Raw genomic sequence first — 27,253 nt, forward strand, 5'->3', positions numbered from 1 at the left:
AGCGGCAATCGGCTGTCTCAGGGGCAGCGCCTCTAGAGCGGCAATCGGCCATCCCAGGGGCAGCGCCTCTAGAGCGGCAATCAGCTGTCTCCTTTGGCAGGAGGGTTGAGCGGCAATCGGCCGTCTCAGGGGCAGCGCTTCCAGAGCGGCAATCAGCCATCTCAGGGGCAGCGCTTCCAGAGCGGCAATCGGCCGTCTCCTTCGGCAGGAGGGTGGAGCGACAATCGGCCATCTCCTGGGGCAGAAGAAATGAGCGGCAATCGGCCATCTCGGCAGAAACACCTTCAGTGCGATGCTTGGCCGACTGACGAAGGCGGGAGCGGCAATCGGCCGTCTCCAGAGGGGCGCTGTCGGAAACTGAAATATCAGTTCCACCTCAGTCTGATTCAGCAGTCCTGCTTTCCGAAGGTAGTGTCCTCCGTCTGCTATGGTGGCGGTGCGACGGCTGAGTGTGATAAGGGCGCATGGCCCAGGCTGGCTTAAGCCGTTGTCGTATTGGGTCCCCTAGTGTGGGTGTGGCTACTCCGTGGGGTCCGGGTAGGGGTGTCGGTATGTTTCTGGGGGGACTACACTGTTTCTTTCTCACTGTGTTTCTGGGGGCACTACGTTGTTCTTCCGTGTTTCTGGGGGCACTATGTTATTCTTCTCTCACATCGGTCTCCAGGGGCACTGATTTGCAAGCCACGCATCTCAAAAACTGCTGGATATTCAGTATTTCTGTGAGGAATCATAAAGGTTTAACTGTAGCCTATGTAACAGTATTGGCTGGTGTGTGGCAAGACCCACCACCTTCTTTTGTTCTTTATCTTTTACAACAAAAAATATTTCAGTTCAATTCTCTCTCTCGTGTTGCAGCATACTCGCATTGTTGTATTCATTATTCGAATGCATGCCCGGCAACACATTTTCCCAGAGGTTACAGGGTCTCCTACTGTGTTCCTCAGGCTTCGCTTCACCACATTCCCCTTCTCCGGCACACACACATTCTCTCTCTCTCTCTCTGCTAGATAAAATCCTTTCCACATTAGTTCATGACCAACCTCTTCTATCCGCCTCTTGACAACACACGTCTACCCATCACGGGTATACAGTAATATCGTCAGGTGTGATAACACGGCAAAATCAGTCACAGCTCTATATTTTTACAACATCGTAAGAGGGCGGTATATGAGAGATTGCTTTATATATATATATATATATATATATATATATATATATATATATATATATATATTCTTGTCCTTCGCGTGGATCGAGAAAATTAACTAAATCATTGTCACGCCCATACTGACCAATCTACAACGCCCATCTTCACCCTAACCATGCTCCACTAGCATTCAAGCCCGTCCCACCTACTGCTTTCCACCCATCCTTTCCATTTTCAGCCTTCTATATTAACTTCTTACAGAAGTATGTGACTTGTCTTCTCACCGCCAGTGCTGCCCCTCCAAATGCCCAAGGTTTATTCATCCAATCCTGTTCCACCCCATCACCGTCTCAACCCATCCCGCCCTCTACTTCCCACCTACCTCATCCATGACAACGTTACCGGCTACCTGCATCGTCCATACTGCACGAAGCGGACCTGCAGCGACGGTTACCAAACTGCGATTGATGTGTCTGATCGAGCAAACAGATCGAAGTTGACTTAGGAGCAACAACAGCTGTGTATGCTTCCGTAATTACCACTATCCCACTCCATTCCGCCTGCTCCTCTCCACCCACCGTCCCATTTCTGTTCTAATGCGGTGAATGTCATAAATAATCATTTCGACTACCAGCTGATGGACTGGGAATTCCCCACTTGAAAAAAAAATAAATAAAAAAAATAAAGGTGAATCCTTAGAGCTGGGTCCCGTGTCTACCCAGGGACCCATAAATTCAGACATGATCTTCTGGCTGTGTAGAATGTTGGAGATGTGAATAATGATTGGAAGTAGACTTGAAAGTTCTTACAGAAGTGTGATGTCATGGCAGTATGCGAGACAAAACTTACAACGAGCAAACTAGTTGAATGGGAAGGTGACGTACGAGTTCCGGTATGAAGTAAAGAAGTACACTGTAATGGGTTTGTTGATGACATGAATAACTGAGAAACGTACGTATTTATATATATTTTAACACACACACACACACACACATATATATATATATATATATATATATATATATATATATATATATGTGTGTGTGTGTGTGTGTGTGTGTGTAATTCACCGGGTCGGTCAGGATCACTTGATGGTCAGCTTTTACCCTCCCGGAAGGGAGCTGAGAGCTCATATAGTCCGATCTAAGGGCAAGGCTGTGACCTTCACACACGCACACACCCGTCCCCTTGCTCCAGGGGGACAGTAACCACCCACTTCGTCAGTGAAACTTTTCGCAATCTGAGCGAGGCGCGAACTCCCGTCCACCAGTTGGCAAGCGGGAACGTTACCAATGCACCAGTGTGTGTGTGTGTGTGTGTTCTTACCTAATTGTTCTTACCTAATTGTATCTTTACAGGAATGAGTCAAGCTCGTATTGTCCCGTGTCTTAAACCATATTTATCATACATATCCTTAAATTTGTGAATTGTTTTGGCACACACTATTTCATTCGGTAGTGCATTCCATTGATCAATTGCTCTGTTTGGGAAACTGAATTTCCTTACGTCTTTATCACCTCTCTTCTTATGCAGTTTTTTGCAGTGTCCTCTTGCTGATGCTTCTCCATATGTTAAGTAATCATTTATGTCTATTTTCTCCTTTCCTGATATGCACTTATATAGCATTATCATGTCACCTCTTTTCCTTCTCTCCTGTAGTGTTGGTAGATTCAGTTTATTTAGTCTTTCTTCATAGCTTAGGTCCCTTAAGCTTGGTATCCATCTTGTAGCGGCCCTTTGAACTTTTTCAATCTTGTCTATATGCTTTTTGAGATGAGGACTCCAGACTACTGATGCATATTCCAGGGTTGGTCTAATGAATGATGTTATTATCCTTTTTAGCATGTCTTCATTTATGTATGTGAATGCTATTCTCATATTTGCAAGCAGTGTATACATGTTCCGTACCTTCTCGCTGATGTGGTCAGCCGGAGATAGTCTGTTATTGATAATCACACCTAGGTCTTTCTCTCTTTCTGATGTGTATAGGGTTTTATTTCCTAACTTATAATCCCAATCAGGTCTTTTTCCACTTTTACCAAACTTGATTACATGACACTTGTCCACATTGAATTCCATTTGCCATGTACTACTCCATTCATGAAGTTTATTTAATTCTTCTTGTAGCTCCCTACAAGAGTCTGTGCGCTAGTAATTCTCCTTTGTATTTTTGCATCATCTGCAAACATATTCAGATAGCTCTCATTTCCAGTGTTACTGTTTATATCATTTATGTACACTAAAAACATGATTGGTGCCAGCACCGAACCCTGTGGTACTCCACTAGTCACTTCTTTCCATGATGAGTAGTTTCCTCTTAGTACTGTCCTCATTTCTCTTTTTATGAGAAAGTCTTGCATCCAACAAAACAGTTTGCCTCGAATTCCTCCTTGATGGTACAGCTTCCATAAAAGTCTTTGGTGTGGTACTGTGTCAAAAGCTTTCTTGAAATCTAAATAGATACTGTCCACCCATCCTTCCCTTTCCTGTATTGTGCTTGTTACTCTGTCATAGTAGCTCAACAGATTAGTAACACATGATTTTCCTTTTCTGAAACCAAACTGTCTTTCTGTTATCATACTGTGTTTTTCTAGATGATTTACCCAAGCTTTTCTTATAAGTTTTTCTAATACCTTGCTTACAACACTAGTCAGTGATACTGGTCGGTAGTTGAGAGGATTTTGTCTATTTCCTTTCTTGAATAAGGGGACTATATTTGCTTTTTTCCAAATATCAGGTAGTTTCCCTTGACTCAAAGATTTCTTGAAAATTAAAAATAATGGTTTACTTAACTCATTTGCACATTCTTGTAACACCCAACATGAAATTTCATCAGGACCACTTGCTTTTCCTCTGTCTAATCTACTTAACTCCTCTTGTATTACTTTTTCTGCTATTTGTATATCTGGTAGTATGTGTGGACATGCGTGTTCCACATAGTCTCTTTCAAAATTTTTTTCTTCTGTAAAAACTAATTGGAAATTCTTATTTAGTGCTTCACAAATATCTTTCTCTTGTGTATAAGTGATTCCCTTGTCCGTGATGGATTGTATTATATCTTTTACTTTGGTTTTGCTTCTGATATAGCTGTAAAACAGCTTTGGTTGATCACTACTTTTATTTATTATATCCTCCTCAAACTGTTTTTGGGCTTCCCTCCTTATTCTTGTATAGTCGTTTCTTGCCTGTTTGTAATTATTATATGCCCTTTCACTATTGTGTCTTCTGTATCTATTCCACAACAAATCTCTTCTTTCTTTAGATTTTTTACATTCTGTATTGAACCATTTCTGTATTTTCTTATCTGCTTCTTTGTGCTGTGGGATGTAATTCTGGACTCCTATTTCATAAAATTCACAAAATTTTTTATATACAGCATTTAAATCTTGTCCTCTAAGCTCATTTTCCCAATCAACTTCTAAGAAATACTTCTTTAGGTCTTGATAATTTCCCTTTTTATAGTTTAGTCTCTTTTTGTAACTGTCAGTGCTGTTTACTATGTCATATGCTATCCTGAAGTTATAATTTAGTACTGCATGATCGCTTTTGCCGAGTGAGGGTGATATATTAAACTGTCAATGTCATTTTCTTGCCTAGTAAATATTAGATCTAGCACTGAAGGTACATCAAGTCCTCTTTTTCTAGTGGTTTCCCTCACATGTTACGTTAAGAAAAACTCTTGTACGAGATCCAGGAGCTTTTGGTCCCAGCAGCTTTCTTGGCTATTTATATCTAGAGTATTCCAATTTATATTTGTATTGAAATCCCCAGTTAGTATAATTCTTTCCGATTTCTCTTCCATTTTATGTAGCAAGGATCTTATACTCTGAATTGTACTCTCTGCTAGGTCCTCATATTCGTCTCTTTCCCATGTGTTTGATTTGGGTGGCATATACAAATTGGCTACAATTACTTTACCTTCAGATGTGTCGATCTCTACTGCAATCAGTTCTACTTGTGATGGTATATCTAGGTTTATTTCCTTGACTTTTAGATTTTTCTTAGTTAATATTATAATTCCTCCTCCTTTTTTTAAATTTCTGTCTCTTCTCCATATATTGTATTCCTCTAAGTTTAGTATGTCATTGGATATCCTTGGTGTTAATTTTGTCTCAGTTAGGCATATTATTTGTGGTTCATTTTCTCTGACATAATCATTCATCTCTAGTAATTTAGATACCATTCCATCCACATTTGAGTACATCAACTTTATCATTTTGTTTATATACTTGTCATGACATGGTTCTACTAACTTCCTCCTTTTTCTTCCATCCTGTTTGTGTACCACTTTCGTACCTGCAATCCTATTACTTTGTAAAAAAAAATTTCTTCTTGTCCTCTTCTGATCTTCCCTCATTTTTTGTTTTTGCTTCCTCCCTTTTCTCTTTCAGTAATTCCAGTTCCTCTTGTGTTAGACATCTTTTTATCCATACATTTTTGAACTCCTCTTTTTCCATAAGATTCTTTGCATTTTTTAGTATCTCTTCCACAGTGTTTACACTCTGGAAAGTCACCTTTAGAGGTCTTGTCTTGCTTTTCTCGTATTTCCCTAACCTTTTGTGTTCCTCTATGTCTTTACTACAGATTTCCTCTGATACTTCTTTCAGTAAGTTCATTACATTTGCCATCTCCTTTTTGTCTCTAGTGATTTTGTTTTTAATTTCTTCCTCTTCTATACCAGTGATTACTACTGATTTATTTATTTCTACTGAATCTCTGACTAACTTTGGATTGTTTTGGATTATTCTTTTCACTTCCTTTTTAATGCTTTTTTCCTCCACCCTTGTTTCCAAGTCTTTCTTTACTTTCACCATTTCAGCATACGTGATTTCTACATCATTTTTGTAGCTTTGCACAGCTTCATTTACCTGTGTTATCTTCTCCTCAATATCACTGCTCTGGTCCATAAGACTGCTTGCTTGTCTAATTGTCTCTGTGTCATTTTTTAACTCTTCCATAACACTCTCGTGATTAAATACTGTACTTCCCATTTCACTCACTTTCTTCCTAAGGGTATTCAATTCCACTGTTAGTTCACTGATGGTTGTGTCTTTCTTATTGGCCTCCTTTCCCAGTTTATCTAACTCTTCCTTTTGCAAGTGCATTTGCTTCTTTATTTCATCAATTTCATTTTTGAAAGCCATTTCTAGATTGTGTACACGTTCAACCAGTCTATTGTGAGTCTCCACTTCAACTAGTTCTTGGTAGAAATCGTCATTTTGCTTTTTACTTTTATCCCTTTTCTTTTCCAAATTTGTTTTACTGAAGTATGTATCCATTTTGTAATACTAAATGAACAGAGTATGTACTTACAGTGTGCACGCTTTCCCGGTCTTTCTGTAGTATAAACAAACCCAGCTGACTCAACGCATCGTGGTTCTTTGTTGTTTCAACCAGTCTTATTTAACCTTATTATTTTTTTTCCTTTTAATAATGAAAAATCATTTAGTCTAACCTGGTACAGAGCTTGACTCATTCAAAGATACTTATTTAGGTAATGCCTCTGGCCGTGTTGAGCTTGTATGGAGCGCCGGTACAGACGTCCACATCCGACGATGCCGTGTGTGTGTGTGTGTGTTCTTACCTAATTGTTCTTACCTAATTGTATCTTTACAGGAATGAGTCAAGCTCGTATTGTCCCGTGTCTTAGACCATATTTATCGTACATATCCTTAAATTTGTGAATTGTTTTGGCACACACTATTTCATTCGGTAGTGCATTCCATTGATCAATTGCTCTGTTTGGGAAACTGAATTTCCTTACGTCTTTATCACCTCTCTTCTTATGCAGTTTTTTGCAGTGTCCTCTTGCTGATGCTTCTCCATATGTTAAGTAATCATTTATGTCTATTTTCTCCTTTCCTGATATGCACTTATATAGCATTATCATGTAACCTCTTTTCCTTCTCTCCTGTAGTGTTGGTAGATTCAGTTTATTTAGTCTTTCTTCGTAGCTTAGGTCCCTTAAGCTTGGTATCCATCTTGTAGCGGCCCTTTGAACTTTTTCAATCTTGTCTATATGCTTTTTGAGATGAGGACTCCAGACTGCTGATGCATATTCCAGGGTTGGTCAAATGAATGATGTTATTATCCTTCTTAGCATGTCTTCATTTATGTATGTGAATGCTATTCTCATATTTGCAAGCAGTGTATACATGTTCCGTACCTTCTCGCTGATGTGGTCAGCCGGAGATAGTCTGTTATTGATAATCACACCTAGGTCTTTCTCTCTTTCTGATGTGTATAGGGTTTTATTTCCTAACTTATAATCCCAATCAGGTCTTTTTTCCACTTTTACCAAACTTGATTACATGACACTTGTCCACATTGAATTCCATTTGCCATGTACTACTCCATTCATGAAGTTTATTTAATTCTTCTTGTAGCTCCCTACAAGAGTCTGTGCTAGTAATTCTCCTTTGTATTTTTGCATCATCTGCAAACATATTCAGATAGCTCTCATTTCCAGTGTTACTGTTTATATCATTTATGTACACTAGAAACATGATTGGTGCCAGCACCGAACCCTGTGGTACTCCACTAGTCACTTCTTTCCATGATGAGTAGTTTCCTCTTAGTACTGTCCTCATTTCTCTTTTTATGAGAAAGTCTTGCATCCAACAAAACAGTTTGCCTCGAATTCCTCCTTGATGGTACAGCTTCCATAAAAGTCTTTGGTGTGGTACTGTGTCAAAAGCTTTCTTGAAATCTAAATAGATACTGTCCACCCATCCTTCCCTTTCCTGTATTGTGTTTGTTACTCTGTCATAGTAGCTCAACAGATTAGTAACACATGATTTTCCTTTTCTGAAACCAAACTATCTTTCTGTTATCATACTGTGTTCTTCTAGATGATTTACCCAAGCTTTTCTTATAAATTTTTCTAATACCTTCCTTACAACACTGGTCAGTGATACTGGTCGGTAGTTGAGAGGATTTTGTCTATTTCCTTTCTTGAATAAGGGGACTATATTTGCTTTTTTTTTTTTCCAAATATCAGGTAGTTTCCCTTGACTCAAGGATTTCTTGAAAAATAAAAATAATGGTTTACTTAACTCCTTTGCACATTCTCGTAACACCCAACATGAAATTTCATCAGGACCACTTGCTTTTCCTCTGTCTAATCTACTTAACTCCTCCTGTATTACTTTTTCTGCTATTTGTATATCTGGTAGTATGTGTGGACATGCGTGTTCCACATATTCCCTCTCAAAAATTTTTTCTTCTGTAAAAACTAATTGGAAATTATTATTTAGTGCTTCACAAATATCTTTCTCTTGTGTATAAGTGATTCCCTCGTCCGTGATGGATTGTATTATATCTTTTACTTTGGTTTTGCTTCTGATATAGCTGTAAAACAGCTTTGGTTGATCACTACTTTTACTTATTATATCCTCCTCAAACTGTTTTTGGGCTTCCCTCCTTATTCTTGTATAGTCGTTTCTTGCCTGTTTGTAATTATTATACGCCCTTTCACTATTGTGTCTTCTGTATCTATTCCACAACAAATCTCTTCTTTCTTTTGATTTTTTACATTCTGTATTGAACCATTTCTGTATTTTCTTATCTGCTTCTTTATGCTGTGGGATGTACTTCTGGACTCCTATTTCATAAAATTCACAAAAAATTTTATATACAGCATTTAAATCTTGTCCTCTAAGCTCATTTTCCCAATCAACTTCAAAGAAATACTTCTTTAGGTCTTGATAATTTCCCTTTTTATAGTTTAGTCTCATTTTGTAACTGTCATTGCTGTTTACTATGTCATATGCTATCCTGAAGTTATAATTTAGTACTGCATGATCGCTTTTGCCGAGTGGAGGGTGATATATTAAACTGTCAATGTCATTTTCTTGCCTAGTAAATATTAGATCTAGCACTGAAGGTACATCAAGTCCTCTTTTTCTAGTAGTTTCCCTCACATGTTGCGTTAAGAAAAACTCTTGTACGAGATCCAGGAGCTTTTGGTCCCAACAGCTTTCTTGGCTATTTATATCTAGAGTATTCCAATTTATATTTGTATTGAAATCCCCAGTTAGTATAATTCTTTCCGATTTCTCTTCCATTTTATGTAGCAAGGATCTTATACTCTGAATTGTACCCTCTGCCAGGTCCTCATATTCGTCTCTTTCCCATGTGTTTGATCTGGGTGGCATATACAAATTGGCTACAATTACTTTACCTTCAGATGTGTCGATCTCTACTGCAATCAGTTCTACTTGTGATGGTATATTTAGGTTTATTTCCTTGACTTTTAGATTTTTCTTAGTTAATATTATAATTCCTCCTCCTTTTTTTAAATTTCTGTCTCTTCTCCATATATTGTATTCCTCTAAGTTTAGTATGTCATTGGATATCCTTGGTGTTAATTTTGTCTCAGTTAGGCATATTATTTGTGGTTCATTTTCTCTGACATAATCATTCATCTCTAGTAATTTAGATACCATTCCATCCACATTTGAGTACATCAACTTTATCATCTTGTTTATATACCTGTCATGACATGGTTCTACTAACTTCCTCCTTTTTCTTCCATCCTGTTTGTGTACCACTTTCGTACCTGCAGTCCTATTACTGTGTAAAATTTCTTCTTGTCCTCTTCTGATCTTCCCTCATTTTTTGTTTTTGCTTCCTCCCTTTTCTATTTCAGTAATTCCAGTTCCTCTTGTGTTAGGCATCTTTTTATCCATACATTTTTGAATTCCTCTTTTTCCATAAGATTCTTTGCATTTTTTAGTATCTCTTCCACAGTGTTTACACTCTGGACAGTCACCTTTAGAGGTCTTGTCTTGCTTTTCTCGTATTTCCCTAACCTTTTGTGTTCCTCTATGTCTTTACTACAGATTTCCATTGTGTGTGTGTGTGTGTGTTGACTCAGAAACAATCGACAGTACTTTTCTTTTCATAGGTAATATTCATCAACAGGGTATAATCCACTTTTTTTCTACAGCACTTCCTTTGCTAATTCATTATAAGGAAGATCATTAATATGAGGGAAACCTTAAAATCTCGAAATTCGTGGCGAACTTTTCAAAATCTGAAACTGAACATGCAAATGAAATTGTAAGTTTCATAACTAAAATGAAGATAAATAGCAGACTGCCAAAGTTAGAACAGAATAATGACAAGGAAAGAACCGAAGTCACAAATCAGGAACGAAGAATCTCAGTTTAGGACCGTGGAATACCAAGATTAGGACCTAGTCGTTTTTTTTTTTTTTCCGGACAGGTCAGGTCCTGTTAGGTTTTGTGCATAATTATTGTCTAATACTGACCCTTTAAACAAATCAAGGTTAGGACCGAAGATGGCCAAGGTTAGGACCTAAGGATGTGGATTGCTTGGATTGACAAGGTTGGAAAATCTTAAAGTCCGAGCCCATTTTTGCCCAAATTTGACTCTGCCTTTAATTCCGGGGTGGGGAACCTTTCTCCTATTAAGGGCCATTAGGATATTTTTAATATCATTCGCGGTCCATACAAAATTATGAACCGAAAATCAACTGTATCCCAGTACATATATATATATATATATATATATATATATATATATATATATATATATATATATATATTCGTTCATGAGTTTATGAAATTGCATTTATGAATTGCCTCGCGGGCCTGATCAAATTGTCTTGCGGGCCTTATGCGGCCCGGAGGCCGGACGTTCCTCACCCCTGCTTTAATTTTTCGTTGTTTCTAAACGGACAGACTTCTTGTTTAGCAGACCTCCCCCCCACCTCTTTTTTTTTTTTTTTTTCCATTAAGGCCGTTGAGGAAGAAAGGCCCATCATTGAAAATAGAGATTGACAGACTTCTTGTTTAGCAGACCTCCCCCCCACCTCTTTTTTTTTTTTTTTTTTTCCATTAAGGCCGTTGAGGAAGAAAGGCCCATCATTGAAAATAGAGATTGGTGATAGAAATGAAGATGTCACTGAAATTGCAACAAAACACATAGAAAGATCATTATCTGGAAAAAAAAAAAAAAAAAAAAAAAAAATGTTCACAAGTAAAATTTTATCTTTTATTCCCGAGATCTACTAGCAGTGTCTATCATGTCATTTATATGTCCATTAACATATGACATCCTGGCTCGTTCGAAATGACTCTGAATTGTCACTGATGAAGCTGGAGAGTGATTCTCAAATAGATTTACAATCGATTCCCTAACGTAACTATTTTTTTTTTTTTTTAGGAAGATACAGAAACCCGGGAAGACTTGGCATTTTCATTTTATCGTCCTTCTCGCATAAAACATTGCAACTTAATTCTTCTCTCGTTTCCAATACTTTTTTTTTTTTTCTTTAAAAGAAACAGGAGACACAGGAAGGCTCTGTTTTCGTCCTTTCTGGACAAATATATTTGAGCTTAGACGAGGAATTCATTGTGAATATGTTCGAGAATCCCACCCTTGATTCGACCTCATGACTCTAAACTGACCTGAACCGACTTAACTGGATCATAAAAACTGTCAAGCGTTTAGATGAGCATAAAATGGGCTGACTTCCTGAACTGACCAAACTGGTCCTAAATGGAACTGAATTTATCTGAGTGGGATGGACTGCATGTGAAGGGCAATAATGAACTTATCGTGGCCTAAACCAAGATCTATTCATGCCTGAATGGCCTTTAAAAAAAAAAAAAAATAAAAAAAAAAAAAAAAAAAAAAAAAAAGCCTGATTGGACCATAACTGTCAGAAATCAGAAATATGTCTTAATGGACCTAATTAGGTCTGATCACTGCTGAGATTACCTAGAACAGTAAAAGAACAGATGTAGCAGTACCTGAACTGACTTGAATTGATCTGATAGGACCAGAATGTATGTGAGTGGCTTACGAGGACCTGAAGTATCCTATTCTACTACTGAAATAAGTGAATCCTAACTCGGCCATGTACTGTACAACTATAATAGGGCATTCTAACTACTGTTCTATTATATATTTGCCGACGGTTTTGCTGGCAGACGTTTATGCGGCGTCACATGAACCAACCTTGTGCATGCACAACGTACCCTGGACACAAAAGTACCGTATACCACATCTCTGATTTGGGGGCAGATAATCCTAAATAGGTGATTTCTTGTGATCGACAGAAGGATAGTTTTATTTCTGCACCTAAAATTCCATCTTTCTGTACGGAACTAACCTAGAAGTGCGCTATATGGCCAAAGACAGGCTTGTGTTAGCTACAGATTTTGCATGCACGAACTTGGTCCGTGTCACAGGCACGACGCAAGTTTCTACACGTTCGACAAGCGGGTCAGTTTCTTCATCTCTGTAAACTGATGTAACTGATAATCTGCTGCTCCCATCCCGTGCGAGGTAATATCGGACAAGTAACTCCGTCGATAAGCCTGTTTATATAATTAGACCGTTGCATATACCTCTGAAAAATTTATGACTTGCCTTTGCAGGAGGTGTAGGTTAGCCAGCGGAGGGATGAATGCGGATGAGCCTCAGCAGGGGTCAGCATGGCCGTCTGGCCAGGTGAAGTGGGTAAGCGAGGAGCAGGTGCAGCAGGTGCTGACATGGGACCAACTACTGCCAGCCGTCACTCGTGCCCTTCAGTCCATCTCCAGGGACCCAGATCATCCCCAAGGGGCAGTCCAGCCATTGCGCTCCAGAGTGAAGGTGCCCCAACACCAAGGGTAAGTGACACCCATATCTAACTGATGATGCAGTAGCTGTATGCGATTTCAAACTGCAAATGATTACATCATTACAAGAATGCCAAGGGGGATCAATGGACGAGGAGGAATAAGGCATTTAGAAAGCATGAACAGGGGAATAATTCAAGGCAGTATCCAGTAATTACATTCGGGTGGTACTGCCATCATTATTTTTCTTTTCCGTGAAAAGGAGGGGAACGTGGTCTTCCACCTCACTATTCATAGTATGGTGAAAGTATAGGCAGAAGCCTTGCGGTACTCATGTCCAAAACTTAGTCCTTTGAGTCTGTGGTGGATTATTAATCCATTGTCCACTGCATTATCCAGGTTACCACAGTTCCCTTCCTGAAGTGTTACCCTATTGTAGCAATTCATTTTACCTACCAACCCCCAAAGGGTGGATGAACACCTATACTGAGTGGTGCCAACTGCCCGCTCCATGCATGAATCCAGCCCGGGAGCTGTCGGTCCAGCAGCTTTGCAGCTTACAATGCTAACCACTCAATGACTGTGGCTATTTCTGACCTGATGCATTACCATCCCTTTCACTAAAAATGATCACATCTAGGGTAAACACACACACACACACACACACACACACACACACACACACACACACACACACACACGTTTTGGTCATTAAAAGGAGTACAAGACACAGTGGAAATACAAAGTTTCCGTATGGTTGCATCATGGCGGAAAGGGATAGTTCATTGTTTACATCTGGTGGCGGTGAATTTGCGGGGTTCTCCGACGAAGAAAAGGGTAAAGAAAGTACTAAAAACTGAACCAAACAAGAGTAGCAGGAGTGGAGAAAATGGCGGAAAGGAATGTCCAGGAGGTAAAAAAAGGTATGGTCAATAATTAGAGAGTTGCAGGAACGTACCTTAGAACAGGCGAGAGATCAAAGTAATGCAAAGTTGGAAAACGTATGCACACACAGTGCTGAACAACAAAGAGAATCAAAAGAATTAAAAGAGAGTAAGCAATCTGCCTCAAATGAAATAAAACAGCTCAAGAGGGAAAATAAGAGGTTGGAAGAAGAAAGGGACAGGGTGAAATAAGTAAACTACATAAGCATGAATCAAAGTCAAGGATGCTAGATGAACACAGTAAGGTAATCAAGGAGCAACACAAGGAGTGGAAGAAAATTCAAGAGGAAGGAAATATAAATTTGAATGAGATTACAGAATAACAAAACAAGGAAAAGATAGAGAAAGAAGTGGTTAGGGTACTAAGAAGTAGAGAATCTTTAGTCAGGGATGTACAAGACAAGAAAAAATGCGTGATAATTTCAGGAGTAAATTAAAAACGTATGAAAGTAAGATCAGAAAGGGAAAGAGAAGAACTGAGTTAAGGTTAAAGAGATAGCATCAGTAGTTATGGAGGGTAACAACGAAGCTCGAGAAGAGATTGAAGTGTTTGGGTTAGGAAAATACGAGGAAGGAGGGGGGAGGCCACTTAAAGTAATGTTTAAGTCTCAGGTAATGGTAAATGAAATCACCAACAGAACATGGAAATTATCAGACAAAGAGGGGCTCAAAAATGTTTGGATACGGAGAGATGCAAATGAGGAAGAAAGAGCAAAAATAACCTGAGCTAGTAAAGGAAGCAAAGACAAAAAGCGAACAGAGAACGGAGGAAGAGAGGACAGTGTTCTATTGGAGAGTTATGGATCAGAAACTGAGGAAGTGGTACCGACGGAGAGAGGGGGGAAAAAGAGGGAACAAAAAACAACGAAAAAAGTTTGAAAGTGTCTTATACTAATGTTGATGGTTTAATATCAGCAAGGTTAGAAATCAACAATTTCTTAACGGTACATGAACCAGACGTTATGTGCTTTGTAGAGACCAAGTTAAGAGAGGATACTGATATCCATATATAGGAGACAGTAAATACAAACTGTGAAGAGGCAGAAAAGAAAAAACGGAAGGAGGGGTGATGACAGCAGTGAAGAACAACATAAATGTGGATACTGTGGAACTGGGAGAGGGTACGGCTGAAGTGATAAGTATGAAATCAGAAACTGGAGAAAATGGCAAGAGAGACGTGGCAGTAGTATATGTTCCCCCTAAGACAAAGGCATGGAATGACGATGAATACCGGGAAATGTTGTCAGATATAGTTAATTTATAGAAAGTAATTGAGAAAAGCAACACCATAATGCTGATGGGTGTTTTTAATTGTAAAGAGGTGAACTGCGAGGAATGGGACTCAGAAGGCAGCAAAGATTCGTGGGGCACTATATTGTCAAATATAGCTGCAACTCTAGGTGTTTTAGGGTCGGCCTCCCGTCCCTCTAACGCCTAGTGTGTAGCTGGGTTCTCTTTCTAGACCGGAGCTTAGACAAATAGGAGAGAGGCAGGACACAAAAACTCAAGGCAACAACCTTACATATGTATTACTAAACTCTACGGTGGAACGGGTAGATGTCACGAATACAGATACACTGGACAATTATAATTCTTAGGCCTAGATATGGGTTATTAGTATCGCGCAGGATACTACTCAGGTCAGGGTCGGGTAAGGTACTGTAAATAGCATTTAGGGCAGAGGTTTATATACTGTTATTGCAGGAAGTCCAAGTTAGATATTTGTGGACTGGGTGGTACTATTCCACTGTTGGTAATTATTACTTTAACACTGGGGTCTGTGTATGATTTTTGTGTGATGCGGCGTTACTAGACGGCAGCGTATTCACTGTAATAGACCCGTATTTCACTGCCTGGCCGTGTTCACGGTTTCACTGTTACTCTTATTCACTCCACCACTTTTATATTGTCACTGGTGCTTCTCTCACTGACTTCCTTTATATAGTTGATTCACTGCTCTGCCTTCACGTCACTAAGTCACGGACACTGTGCTTTCACAGTCACTCCTTTCAGGTCTGGGCGTCATGGCGGTCAGGTACAAGGGTGGCGGAGGTGACCCAGCCTCCCTACTGATGGGGCTGGGTTCCGCCGGGGGCCTCTGTGTTCAGGGGCCACGGGATCACTCATAGGGGCATCCTCTCTTGTCTGGGGCTGTGGGTGGCGAAGGGCCCCACGCTTTCGGGGCTTGGGGCGGAAGTACGGCCCTCGGGGCTGGGGCCGTATAACTACCTGAACTTCTCGCTCAGGTGCCTGACGGAGGACGAAGATCTCAGGCGTCTGGGTGTAGGGAGGTCCCGCCCGGGGGTCCTGGGGATGGTCTGGAGGTCCCGAGGGCTGCAGTCCCCGGTGTTCGGAGACGCTGTCAAGGGGGGGGGGGGCTGCGACATCAGCCTACGTTGGGGTCCGTCAGGTGAGTCCTCTCCGGATCCAGCTGCAGGGAGAAGAGCCCGGTGGAAGTCACGGGACCTCTCCAGTACTCCCCCAGGCTGGGGGCTCCCTCTGGATCGTAGGTTGACCAGGAGTCAGTACCTGACGGAGGAGCGGCTACTGGCCGTCTCCTACTGTAGGGCCCGGCTACTGGCTGTGGCCTTCTGGGGGCGCGGCTGCAGGGCGTTGCTAAGGCCCGGCTACTGGCCGTGGCCTGGGGAAGGGAGCAGCTACAGGATGACTCAGGGGCACCTTCAGAGCAGCTGTAGGCCGTCTCCTGATGAAGGCGGGAGCGGCTATGGGCTGTCTCCTGATTCCCTCTGGAGCGACTATGGGCCGTCTCCTGCAGGAGGGTTGAGCGGCTACAGCCATCTCTCGAGGGGCACCTTCAGAGCGGCTACAGGCCGTCTCCTGTTTGCCTCCAGAGCGGCTGCAGGCTGTCTCCTGATTCCTTCTGTAGCGGCTACAGGCCGTCTCCTGCAGGAGGGTTGAGCGGCTATGGGCCGTCTCGTTAGGAGTACCTTCAGAGCGGTTACAGGCCGTCTCATTAGGGGCACCTTCAGACCGGCTACAGGCCGTCTCCTGATGAAGATGGGAGCGGCTACAGGCGTCTCCTGTTTTCCTCCACAGTGGCTGCAGGCTGTCTCCTGTAGGAGGGTTGAGCGGCTTCTGGCCGTCTCAGGGGTGCTGACTGGAGCTGGAGTTACAGCTTCATCCTATAGTTGGTTGGGGTCGGCTTGCCTGGAAGGTAGTCTTGTATTCCTGCTATGGTGGTGGGGGGCGAGCTCCGGGTCATAGGGGCTTGCGGCCCAGGTGGTCTTATGTCATTGTCGCCCTGAGTCCCGGCGCGCTGTCAGTGCTCCTCGGTGGGCTCCTTCTGGGGGTGTTAGGTTGCCCTCTGTGGCACTATACTGCATTTTAATAGCAATTAATAGTGTGATGACCCAGTGGGTCAAAGAAGAGACAAGATTCAGAGGTGATGACACACCAGCAAGACTAGATTTGCTGCTAACCAAAGAATGTGACGTAACTGAATCTCTGAAATATCTGTGTCCTGTAGGAAAAAGTGATCATGTGGTCACTGAGTTCCAGATGATAAAAGGGAACGTGGTGCCAAGAGATGAGCTTTATAGGGAGCGAAGATACAACTTTGGGAAAGCAAACTTTATAGGACTGAGGAAATTTTTCGAAAATGCGGACTGGAGGAAGTGGGATATCTTTCTAGACCTCTATAATTCGGGAGTGGAAAAATATGTGCCAAGAGTTAGTGGCAACGAAAACAGGAAAAAGGATTGGTTTGACAGAAGGTGTATGATAGAGAAAAAAAAAAGAGAGAGGGACATTGCATGGAACAACTGGAGAAAAAGAGGTGATATTAAGAGAACAAAGGAAGAATATAGAACTAGAAATGAAAATAAAAGAATATGTAGGAGGAAGAAAGGAACTTTGAAAATTGTATAATTGACAAATATAAGGAAGAAAACAAATTGTTTTACAGATTTGTCAATAGCAAATTGAAACAAAAAGAAGGAATCACCAAACTGAAAATAGAAGGAGAGGTCTATAAAGATGCGGCAATGCAAGGTGAAATAATGAACAAATGTTTCCACTCGGTTTTCACTGAAGAAAGGGATATTGTGGAGTAAGGAGTGTCTAGAAATACAATGATAAAAGATATAAAAGTGGAAGTGCAGGAAGTGTATAAATTATTGGAAACTCAAGATGGGGAAAGCCCCAGGACCGGACGGAATCTCCAATTGGGTACTGAAGAAATCCAGAGAACAACTAGCGGATAAGATTCACGGTTTTATTGTGTGTACTCTGGAAGAAGGGAAAGTGCCTCGGGAATGGAAAAGGGCCAGTGTGGTACCAATTTATAAGGGAGGAAACAAGGAAGAACCCTTGAATTATAGACCAGTGTCCCTGACCAGCGTGGTTGCAAAATTGTGCGAGAGAATCCTGACAGACGGATAGGTAAAATATCTGGAGGATATGAACATTCTGCATGAAAGTCAGTTTGGATTCAGAAGTGGAAGGACATGTGTTTCCAACATGTTGAGCTTTTACTCAAGAGGGATTGACGTGCTACAGGAGAGAGACCGTTGGGTGGATTGTGTGTATTTAGATTTGGAGAAAGCCTTTGACAAGGTACCCCACAAGCGACTAATGTGGAAATTGGAGCACACACGAGGACTGAAAGGAAACCTCCTGGAGTGGATGAGAGACCATCTGAGAGACAGACAAATGATGACAGTAATAAAGGACAGGATGTCTGGATGAAGGGAAGTAACAAGTGGAGTCCCATAGGGCTCGGTGTTAGCGCCAGTAAAGCTCCTGATTTACGTAAACGATATGGTAAATGGAATGAACAGTTATGCAAGTCTGTTTGCTGATGATGCAAAGATCTTGAGGAAAGTAGAAGTTTGAGGGAGACTGTAAAATGCTGCAGGAGGACCTGGATAGGATTCATGATTATAGCCGGATGTGGGAAATGAAATTCAACTTTATATATATATATATATATATATATTATATATATATATATATATATATATATTGGAAATGGGTAAAAGTACCAAGAGGCCATAACTGAATTATTTGATGGGTAATGAACCAATCACAAAAGCGAGAGAACAGAAAGATTTAGGAGTGCTGGTCCAGGATAGTTTGCCACCTGAAAAACACATTAACAAGACAGTTGGAGAGACGTATAAACTCTTGACTAACATAAGAGTCGCATTTCATTACATGGATAAGGAGATGACGAAAAAATTGATAGTGGCCATGATCCGCCCCAGGATGGAATATGCAGCAGTAGTGTGGTCCCCACACAAAAAGAAAAATGTAAACAAGATCAAGAGAATACAAAGTAAGCAAGTGATAAGGACTAGCACCAAGCCCAAGAGGACTATAGAATACAAAGAACAGCAACCAAGATGGTCCCTAGCCTGGCAAATCTGTCGTAGAGAGAGAGGCGGGAAAAACTGGATCTGCCTTCCTTAGAAGATAGGAGATAGAGGGGCGACATGATTGCAGTGTTCAGGGCCATGATGGACGCAGATAAAATCGACAGAAAAGATCCGTTTGTATGGGATGGGAGAGTAACAAGAGGACACGGAATGAAACTGAAAAAGCCAAGCTACTTGAAGGATATCCAGAAATACTGTTTTCCATATAGATGCATAGACCTGTGGAATAGCCTGGACAAAGAAATCGTCCAGTCTAAAAACTTAAACGGGTTCAAAGCAAAATCTGACTTTGAGAAACAGACGACCCCACGAGCGTAGCTCATATCCTGTATATCACAACTAGGTAAATACAGGTAAGTAAACACACACACACACGCACACACATGCACACACACTCTCCTTCCACCCTGACGTTCTGTATTTGCTGCTAGCCTATTTTCACTTTCAGAATACCCAACGCATTCCACCTTTCAGATCTTTCGCATTTGAGCTTATTTAAATATATTTATACTCAGTCTCCACATTACTACTCATCGGCTTATTTTTTCCACTATTTGTACCGAATACTACCTGCACAGAGTTCTTTGTTTCCTGTACAAGACATCGGAAAGAGTCGGGAGTTGGGAGGTGAGTGTATGGGATATGGATGCATCATCCTTTCGCATTTGTGCTTCAAACACCCACCTTTGTACAGTTTACGGTTCAGAAGGGACGAGCTGTGCCTGGGACTTCATATTCTGTCTGATAACGAAAATCTTTTAATTATAATACTTGATGTTACAGGATAATGCTGGCCATGCCTGGACTGGTGACAGGAGACTCCCTTGCTGTCAAGGTGCTCACTTCCTATCCCAACAACAGCGCCCGCGGCCTCCCCACTCACACATCCATCATCCTTCTCTTGCACCAGGACACGGGTCTTCCTGCAGCGGTCAGCCACAGTTCTCTTTTCTTACTTACATTAAGCCCAGATTAATGAACCTAATATCACACTGTAGGAATAATAATTCCTTCCTGAATTAACTATTATAATACTAAAAGGCTTGTTTCAATGTCACTGACTAGTTTTGACATATCATTTCTTAACTTGCAGATCCTCACGCTCCTGTCATTAAAATGAGTTTGTAATAGTAAAAGCAATTCTGTCAAAAAATAAGTTCAGAAATATTCGCACGCATGCTGAACTATACACAAGATTTTAGCGGGTAAGGACGTTCCTAAGCGAAAAATTAAAGTTAACTCGAGACAGTTTTACTCAACCTTATGTTCAAAGGCCTTTGTTATGAAGATGGGCACCACGGCAAAGCGCCGCATGGCGACTGCCCATTTCCTTCTTCCTCCATGGTGCTCAAAATATCTTATTATTAAGCTTTAGTAGACACATTTTAGGAATTTTATTCAGGCTAATACCAGGTTATTTTGTTCAGTTCAGAGAAATCAAGTCTGTAAAGGGTTAAGATAAGATAAATAGTAACATAATGTCTATAAGACTGAGAAATGGAGCTCTCTGATGTAATGATAAGATAATTAAGATTTCCTGGGCCCCTGAGTGTTTACTGTCTGAGGAGCTCAGTATTTCTTCCCGGGCCTGGACTGAGCTCCCCTTCTATACTACTTTCACCTTGTTGGCCCATATTTTCGTCCTTTTGCGGCTTATTTCTCGTAGCTCAATGATATTTTCATCAAATGGATGCATTTACTCAACATCTTGCATTATACGAAACTACACACCTGTTTTCGATATAACATGAAATATTTCAGAATAACAAACCTAAAAGATAACATTTTATTGGCAGGTTTTACAGGGAGACACCATCACAGAAATGAGGACAGCTGCTGCGTCGGCTGTAGCAACTTTACAGATTCTCAAGGGCAAGGATGGTACGCAACTCATGGCCATTTACATATTTATAAAATTTATACGATATATCTATCTAGCTATGAATTTATTTGTGATCTCTTTCTCTCTCATCTCAAAATATAATTTAATGTTGACTGTCGATGTGGGCAGAGATGAGGGAAAACAAGGGCATGTTGGTGGTAGCGGTTCTTGGAGCAGGTGCGCAAGCTCGCTCTCATGCCCGGGTCATGGCCCACGTCCTCAACGCAGATAAGGTCAGTTATTGTCATCTGCAGACCCGTTATATTATCAGTACAGTTTTAAAACTGTGGTGCTCCTGAATTACATATGCTAATATAAACATGTAATAGGCGTCCACACTGAGAGTGTGGACCGTGTTCGAGCAAGCCAGACAGTGCTAAATTTTGTCTCATGTGGCTCATCATCTTCCTCTGATTTCCTGACCCGAAAATACTAAAAAGAACTTATTAGATTATACCAAAAATATTCCGTCACACTGCCTAAAACCAATGCTCCTCTTGTATTAATTTTAGGTCTAGGGTTTGAGCAGGTTAATAATGACATTGCATTTTGCTCACTCACAAAAATTACTTCCGCCAAATCTCTCGGTGCGCTCCGATTTGAATAAGAATTTCAGAGTTTCGTCGATCAGGGTATTGTATTAGTTTGACTCGGATTCAGTAAAAAAAGCCTAACAGAAGGTATTATTTGTTTTGAAAAGGCAAAACCTGGTTGCTCTCAGCAATCGTCGGAAAAAACTGCTGTTGCGCAACATTAGACCGTTACTTCTTGCGCAGCCGGCTGTTATCCTAATCTGCCTTTTAAAAAATCGTTTCCCTGATTTACAGAAAAGCTATTGGGAATTACGGGTTGTCTATGAAATGAAAATAATTGAGGATTTTTATGCGATTTCCAAATTGCTGTGTATCTCTTTTGTAACTTCAAAATTGGCTGATATAAAAAAAAAGTTTGCTACTGTATTTCCTCCCGACCCCTGCCCCCAGTCCTTGCTGATGCGATAAATCTTTCTCTCGGGTATGTCGGGGGTCCAAACTGTGACTAAATTTGGCGTTCTCGCTCGCTTCGCTCGCTCGAACAACTCTATGGCTAGATGTTGTGATGCAAATGATGGAAGTCAGAAAATCTATGTACGACGTCAGGTAATTGTGTGGGCGCGACGAGCTGAGGCGGCGGAGGCACTGTGTCAGATACTGAGGTCAGAGAGCATACCGGCAACAGCAGCAGCCACTGTGCAGCAGGCGGTGGAAGCTGCTGATGTCATCAATTGCTGCACCAGCACTTCGACACCGCTACTTCAGGCCCGCTGGGTGAAACCATGGGCTCACATCAATAGTGCGTCAACCATTTTCATCATCTACTAAACCACACACCTCTCAGTACACCATACCACACCTCACAACACATGACTAACATCGCACCTCATAACACATCGATAACACACCATACCTCATAACACACCAATAACACACACCTCACAACGCACCACATGACACTTCTTGCCACCACCCCCACACACACAACGCCACCAAATCATACGCACCGCACAACACAAACTAACACCACATCTCCGCACCAATTTACTCATCCCACTGCACACAGCACCACAACATACCACAATGCACTATGTTACCAAACCACACATTACAGTGACCCCATCACACCACCACACAATCACATAGCACCAATTTCACACCTCACTGACACAGCATAAAACTTCCCGTCGTACACCACATGCCACTTCACATCACTACACACCACCACTATACACCACAAAGCCATCACGCAACACGGTCCACACCATCCCGCCATAAAGTAACATATGCTATACCATCACAGCGCATGCCAAACAGAATCCACAAGACCACCCCCACACACCACCCCATACCACTACACAACCACACAGCACTTCATCGTATGGAAAACACGCACCACACACTACATGTTGCACCACCACACGCCACATACCACTCAACACCAAACACTATACAGCACCACACACACACACACACACACACACACACACACCACAGCTCCAAAGATTACACTCTAAAAACTACACGACTGCACATCCACCATACTCCACTCCCTACATTACTACATACCACACAACCATATATCCACACATTTTACGATCACACCACCCAGCTACAGCATCACACACTGCACACCACACACACAACCACTAATCACGCCACAAGCCCACCCAAAACCATATACACCACCACCACACAATCCCGGAGCACTAACACCATTACGTACCATTCGACCCCAGGTCCATTCAGTCCCATTAACAATATTCATAACGATTCTGGTTCATTTACTTGCATTTAGGCCCAGACGGATAATTTCTGGTCCATTCAGGCCACCATAGGCTGAGTGACCGGCACTGCTGACTGCAAAGCTGCCGCCTGCCGGGGCGTCAGCACCAGAGTTCTAATCCTGGTGCAGGCTGCTGGTGTCATCTATCTTTTGCCAGTCGGTTTGTAAAAGGAGTGCCTAGGGTAACACCAAGGGGAGGTAACTATGGTAGCATGGATAGTGCGTTGGTCTTGTATCCCAGGATATTGGGTGAATAACCCGCCACAGGCTCAAAGTTCTAAGTTACAGAGATGAGCATCACTGCTAAGCGCCTCATGTTGTCTGCCCTTCGTCGTCCCCAACCCGGCCAGGCGAGCTTTATTTACATCTTTTCAGAACCAATCATGTAAGGTTAGATTGGTTCTAATTGTATTCAGGTTATATCATCAGCCAAGATTTAGGCCCTTTTCTGTCAGAGGATCTCATTATATCGCAAATGTCCACTAAAACCTTAAGGCCGAGTACGTCAATTTTATTCTTGCTGCTACTATGGTACGATTATGGTATGATTTACACCGCTGCAAGCCAAAACATTGATAGACGTGCACCGTTCGACGTCACACAGGTGAGAATGGGTGACGCCTCTCATGATGTGGAGCATATGCACTTGAACCACTACACCACACCACAAAACCATGCACAAACATCTATCTATAGCCAGACACCATATTCCCGTAATGGGTGGCCGTTTGTCTATGAGTTAGTTGTTTTACGGGTTGGGGGACAAACCTTACGCCAGCCCACTTCCTGACACTTAGGAACACGTGTGGGTTGGCTATATGGTTACCACCCAGCGTTGTAAATGTTTTTCTGGCTTCTGGAAAGTCGTGGAATGAAAGATAAAAATGGCAGATTTCTAGTTGAGAAGGGAGAAAAAGTGAGCAGATGGAGAGAACATTTTAAGAGACTGTTGAACATAAAGAATGAAAGTAATGCGAGTATAAGTGCCTGGAAATGGCTGGGAGAAGAAAGGATGTGAGAAGAGAAGGAATCAGTAGGATGGAAGTTGTGGAAGCAAAGAAGAATGTTAAAATGGGGAAAGCCCCAGGAATTGATGGAGTGTGTGGTGAAATGCTGAAGCATGGGGGAAAGAGAGCAGTAGAATGGATGTGAATGATGTGCAGATAGGCCTGGGAGGAAGGTAAAGTCCCGGAGGATTGGAAGTCAGGTAACATCATTCCCTTGTGCAAAGGAATGAGGGGAAAAGAAGTGTGTGGTAATCATAGGGGCATTTGTTTTCTTAGCGTAATAGGAAAAGTATATTGTAGGATACTTATTGACCAAGTTAGGGAAATAACAGAGGAATTAGTTGGAGAAGAACAGGGAGGTTTTAGGAAGGGAAGAAGTTGTGTATATCAGATATTCATTCTTTGGTCTTTAGTAGAAAAGTTTCTAGGGAAGGGAAACAAGTATGCGAACTTCATGGATTTGGAGAGAGCATATGACAGTGTGGATAGACAAGGATTGTGGAAAGCATTAAGAATATATGGAGTAAGTGGAAAGTTGCTAAATGCCATGAGGAGTACGTATGAGGGTGTCAAGGCGACAATGCGTATGGACAGTGAACTGAGTGAATTCTTCTCTTTAACAGTTGGATTTAAACAAGGATGTGTCATGTCTCCACGGTTGTTCAATCTGTATATGGATGGGGTTATAAAGAGATACAAGGTAGAGCAGTGGATGTTGGAGTGGTGTGTAGGAACTCCCGGTACTGTTTGCAGATGATACTGTATTGTTAAGTAAAGACAAAGAGGAGCTGCAAGGCTTGGTGAATGAGTCTGGGAGAGTGTGTATGAAACGGAACACACTGAGGTGGTTTGGCCATGTGGAGTGGATGGAGAGGGAGGGGGAGGCCAAAGATGAGATGGAGGGATGGAGTGGAGAGGTATATGAGAGAGTATGTGTGAGCTGGGAGCAGGGCAGTGAAATGGAGGGGGAGGGGGCGAAATGGAGGCGATTTGTTTGTAGCCACCCCTTACGAGATTAAAGCGTCTGGCAATAGATAGATAGACAGACAGGAAACCATTAGGCTAGTCACTCATTGTAAAAGCCACCTGGAAAGGAAAAGGGTGTAATAAAAAGTAAGAGGAAAGATGGGAGAAATAGGAACAGAGGAGGGCAGACACAGAAAAAGAATGATACAGGCGAAAGAAGAAGTAGGCAGCATTACATGAAGTGAGTGGATGATGGTCGCCACCTTCTACCACAAACATGAAATAAGAAATTTACGAACTTGGGATAGGCCTACAGGGCCCACATGAAGGATTTTAAAACTACAGTACACTGAAACTTTTCATTTATTCATTGTGTAGATCTTCAGTGTAGCCTTTTTATGTTTGTTCTTCATGCAACTTGCCAAACTTTTCATTTATTCATTGTGTAGATCTTCAGTGTAGCCTTTTTATGTTTGTTCTTCATGCAACTAGCCAAACAATACAATACCGACTCGGGCCCTTCAGGTATCGGCGCACCTTCTCCAAACATGCAGGAGCTAGAGGAGGATTTGGTGAGGAGCGCCATCATCTACACTGACAGCTATGAGGCAGCTATGAAGGAGTCAGGTTAGTACTACATTGCACATGTAAGTCCCTTTCATTGCATATACCATGTGTGTTTGTTTTTTTGTCATATTTGTGCGATACTCTGATCAGAGTTTGTACACACTGCAATATGACAATGGAACTAATGAAAGCAAATTGGCCAATAACCAATGGGCACTTAAATCCTTGAGTATGTCAAGAATTTAACTAGCTTGTTTTCTGCCTCTCGCATCAGGGGATATAATAGCAACCGGGGCTGAGGTGTACGCCGAGATTGGGGAGGTGCTGCTCGGAACAAAACCACTCCTTGCAGACAAGATCACTATCTTCAAGTCTCTAGGTGAGTCAGGGGAACTCCAACAACTGGGCAGCTATTTCGGACAGTATTCCTTGATTATAATCAAGGAGGTAAAGGCTGGAGACCTAGAAAAAATTGTCCCTTCCAAGGAGAGCCAAACAAGAGCTAAAATGCAGATTTGTTGGTTTAGAGATACTTTGACACTGCATCTGAAAGGATGGATGTTGTCAGCAGGGTTAGAGACAGGCCAAGAGAGATGAAAGGCTTATCTTTCAGGTCACTCGTATTCAGATGTTGTGGGAAGATATCGACTGATGATTTGGCACGTCAGAGTAAAGAGAACAAAATGTATGCTTAGTATCCTAATGCATTTGTTTCAGGAAGGGTTGGGGAGGAATTATGAATTAATGTCATAAATGGTACCTTAAAAAAAAAAAAAAAAAGGTTTATGTATCTCCCTATGATCCCCTCCCTTATATTCGATTCCTTAATAAATACTAGTTTAACTCGTGATAAAACAAATGTATATGGTCATTGTTCAATTCTCTAATTATTCACCATCGTCAATAAATTTTACTGATGTTACATTTACTTAGACTGTCATAATCAGATTTAACCTAACCTGAAATTTAATTCTGCAAATCGGGCTTACATTGATAAACAGGTTGCTTAAGGGTTAAGGATATGTGGTTCTACACAGCCTCTGACAGAAGCTTATATGGGCTCTCCTTATTCAAGTATCCTTCCACCGTAACAACAATGATTATGTAACACTAACTCCATCTTCACCTCAGGTCTGGCTGTAGAGGATGCCGTATCTGCCCAACTCGTGTATGACGCCCTGAGTGCAGAAAAGAAGGAGTGAGCTTCCAGAGTCTTCTTCCAGCCTAGTCGGGCCTTAAACACGAAGACATTAATCAGAAACAAGGGCCCATACCTATAAAATTACAAAGTATTTAGGTTTGACGTACTTAAGTCTCAGCCGCTGGATGCAAAAAAATTTTTTGTTGGTAAAGGCTTTTGCCTTTCTTTAATACTATCATTTAACTTAGACTTTACGTATCTTTAATAATATTCAAATTATATTCATCTGC

General features: G+C 41.4%; 1 protein-coding gene across 1 annotated transcript in view; it reads left to right on the plus strand.

Annotated features, from left to right (window-relative positions):
* The window catches only part of LOC145412425 (ketimine reductase mu-crystallin-like), a 31,894-nt gene extending 4,870 nt beyond the window's left edge, over positions 1-27,024 (plus strand). The window contains exons 3-10 of the mRNA XM_080282310.1: positions 12,559-12,792; positions 19,865-20,012; positions 20,878-20,962; positions 21,093-21,196; positions 22,103-22,295; positions 25,781-25,882; positions 26,097-26,201; positions 26,954-27,024. Of these exons, the coding sequence (XP_080138436.1) occupies positions 12,559-12,792; positions 19,865-20,012; positions 20,878-20,962; positions 21,093-21,196; positions 22,103-22,295; positions 25,781-25,882; positions 26,097-26,201; positions 26,954-27,024 (1,042 nt within the window). The remainder of the gene's footprint in view (positions 1-12,558; positions 12,793-19,864; positions 20,013-20,877; positions 20,963-21,092; positions 21,197-22,102; positions 22,296-25,780; positions 25,883-26,096; positions 26,202-26,953) is intronic.
* Positions 27,025-27,253: the final 229 nt, after the last annotated feature.

This window comes from Coenobita brevimanus, chromosome 93, assembly GCF_032717465.1.
Source record: "Coenobita brevimanus isolate Jiangsu-jjx chromosome 93, ASM3271746v2, whole genome shotgun sequence".
NCBI classification, from domain to species: Eukaryota; Metazoa; Arthropoda; class Malacostraca; order Decapoda; family Coenobitidae; genus Coenobita; species Coenobita brevimanus.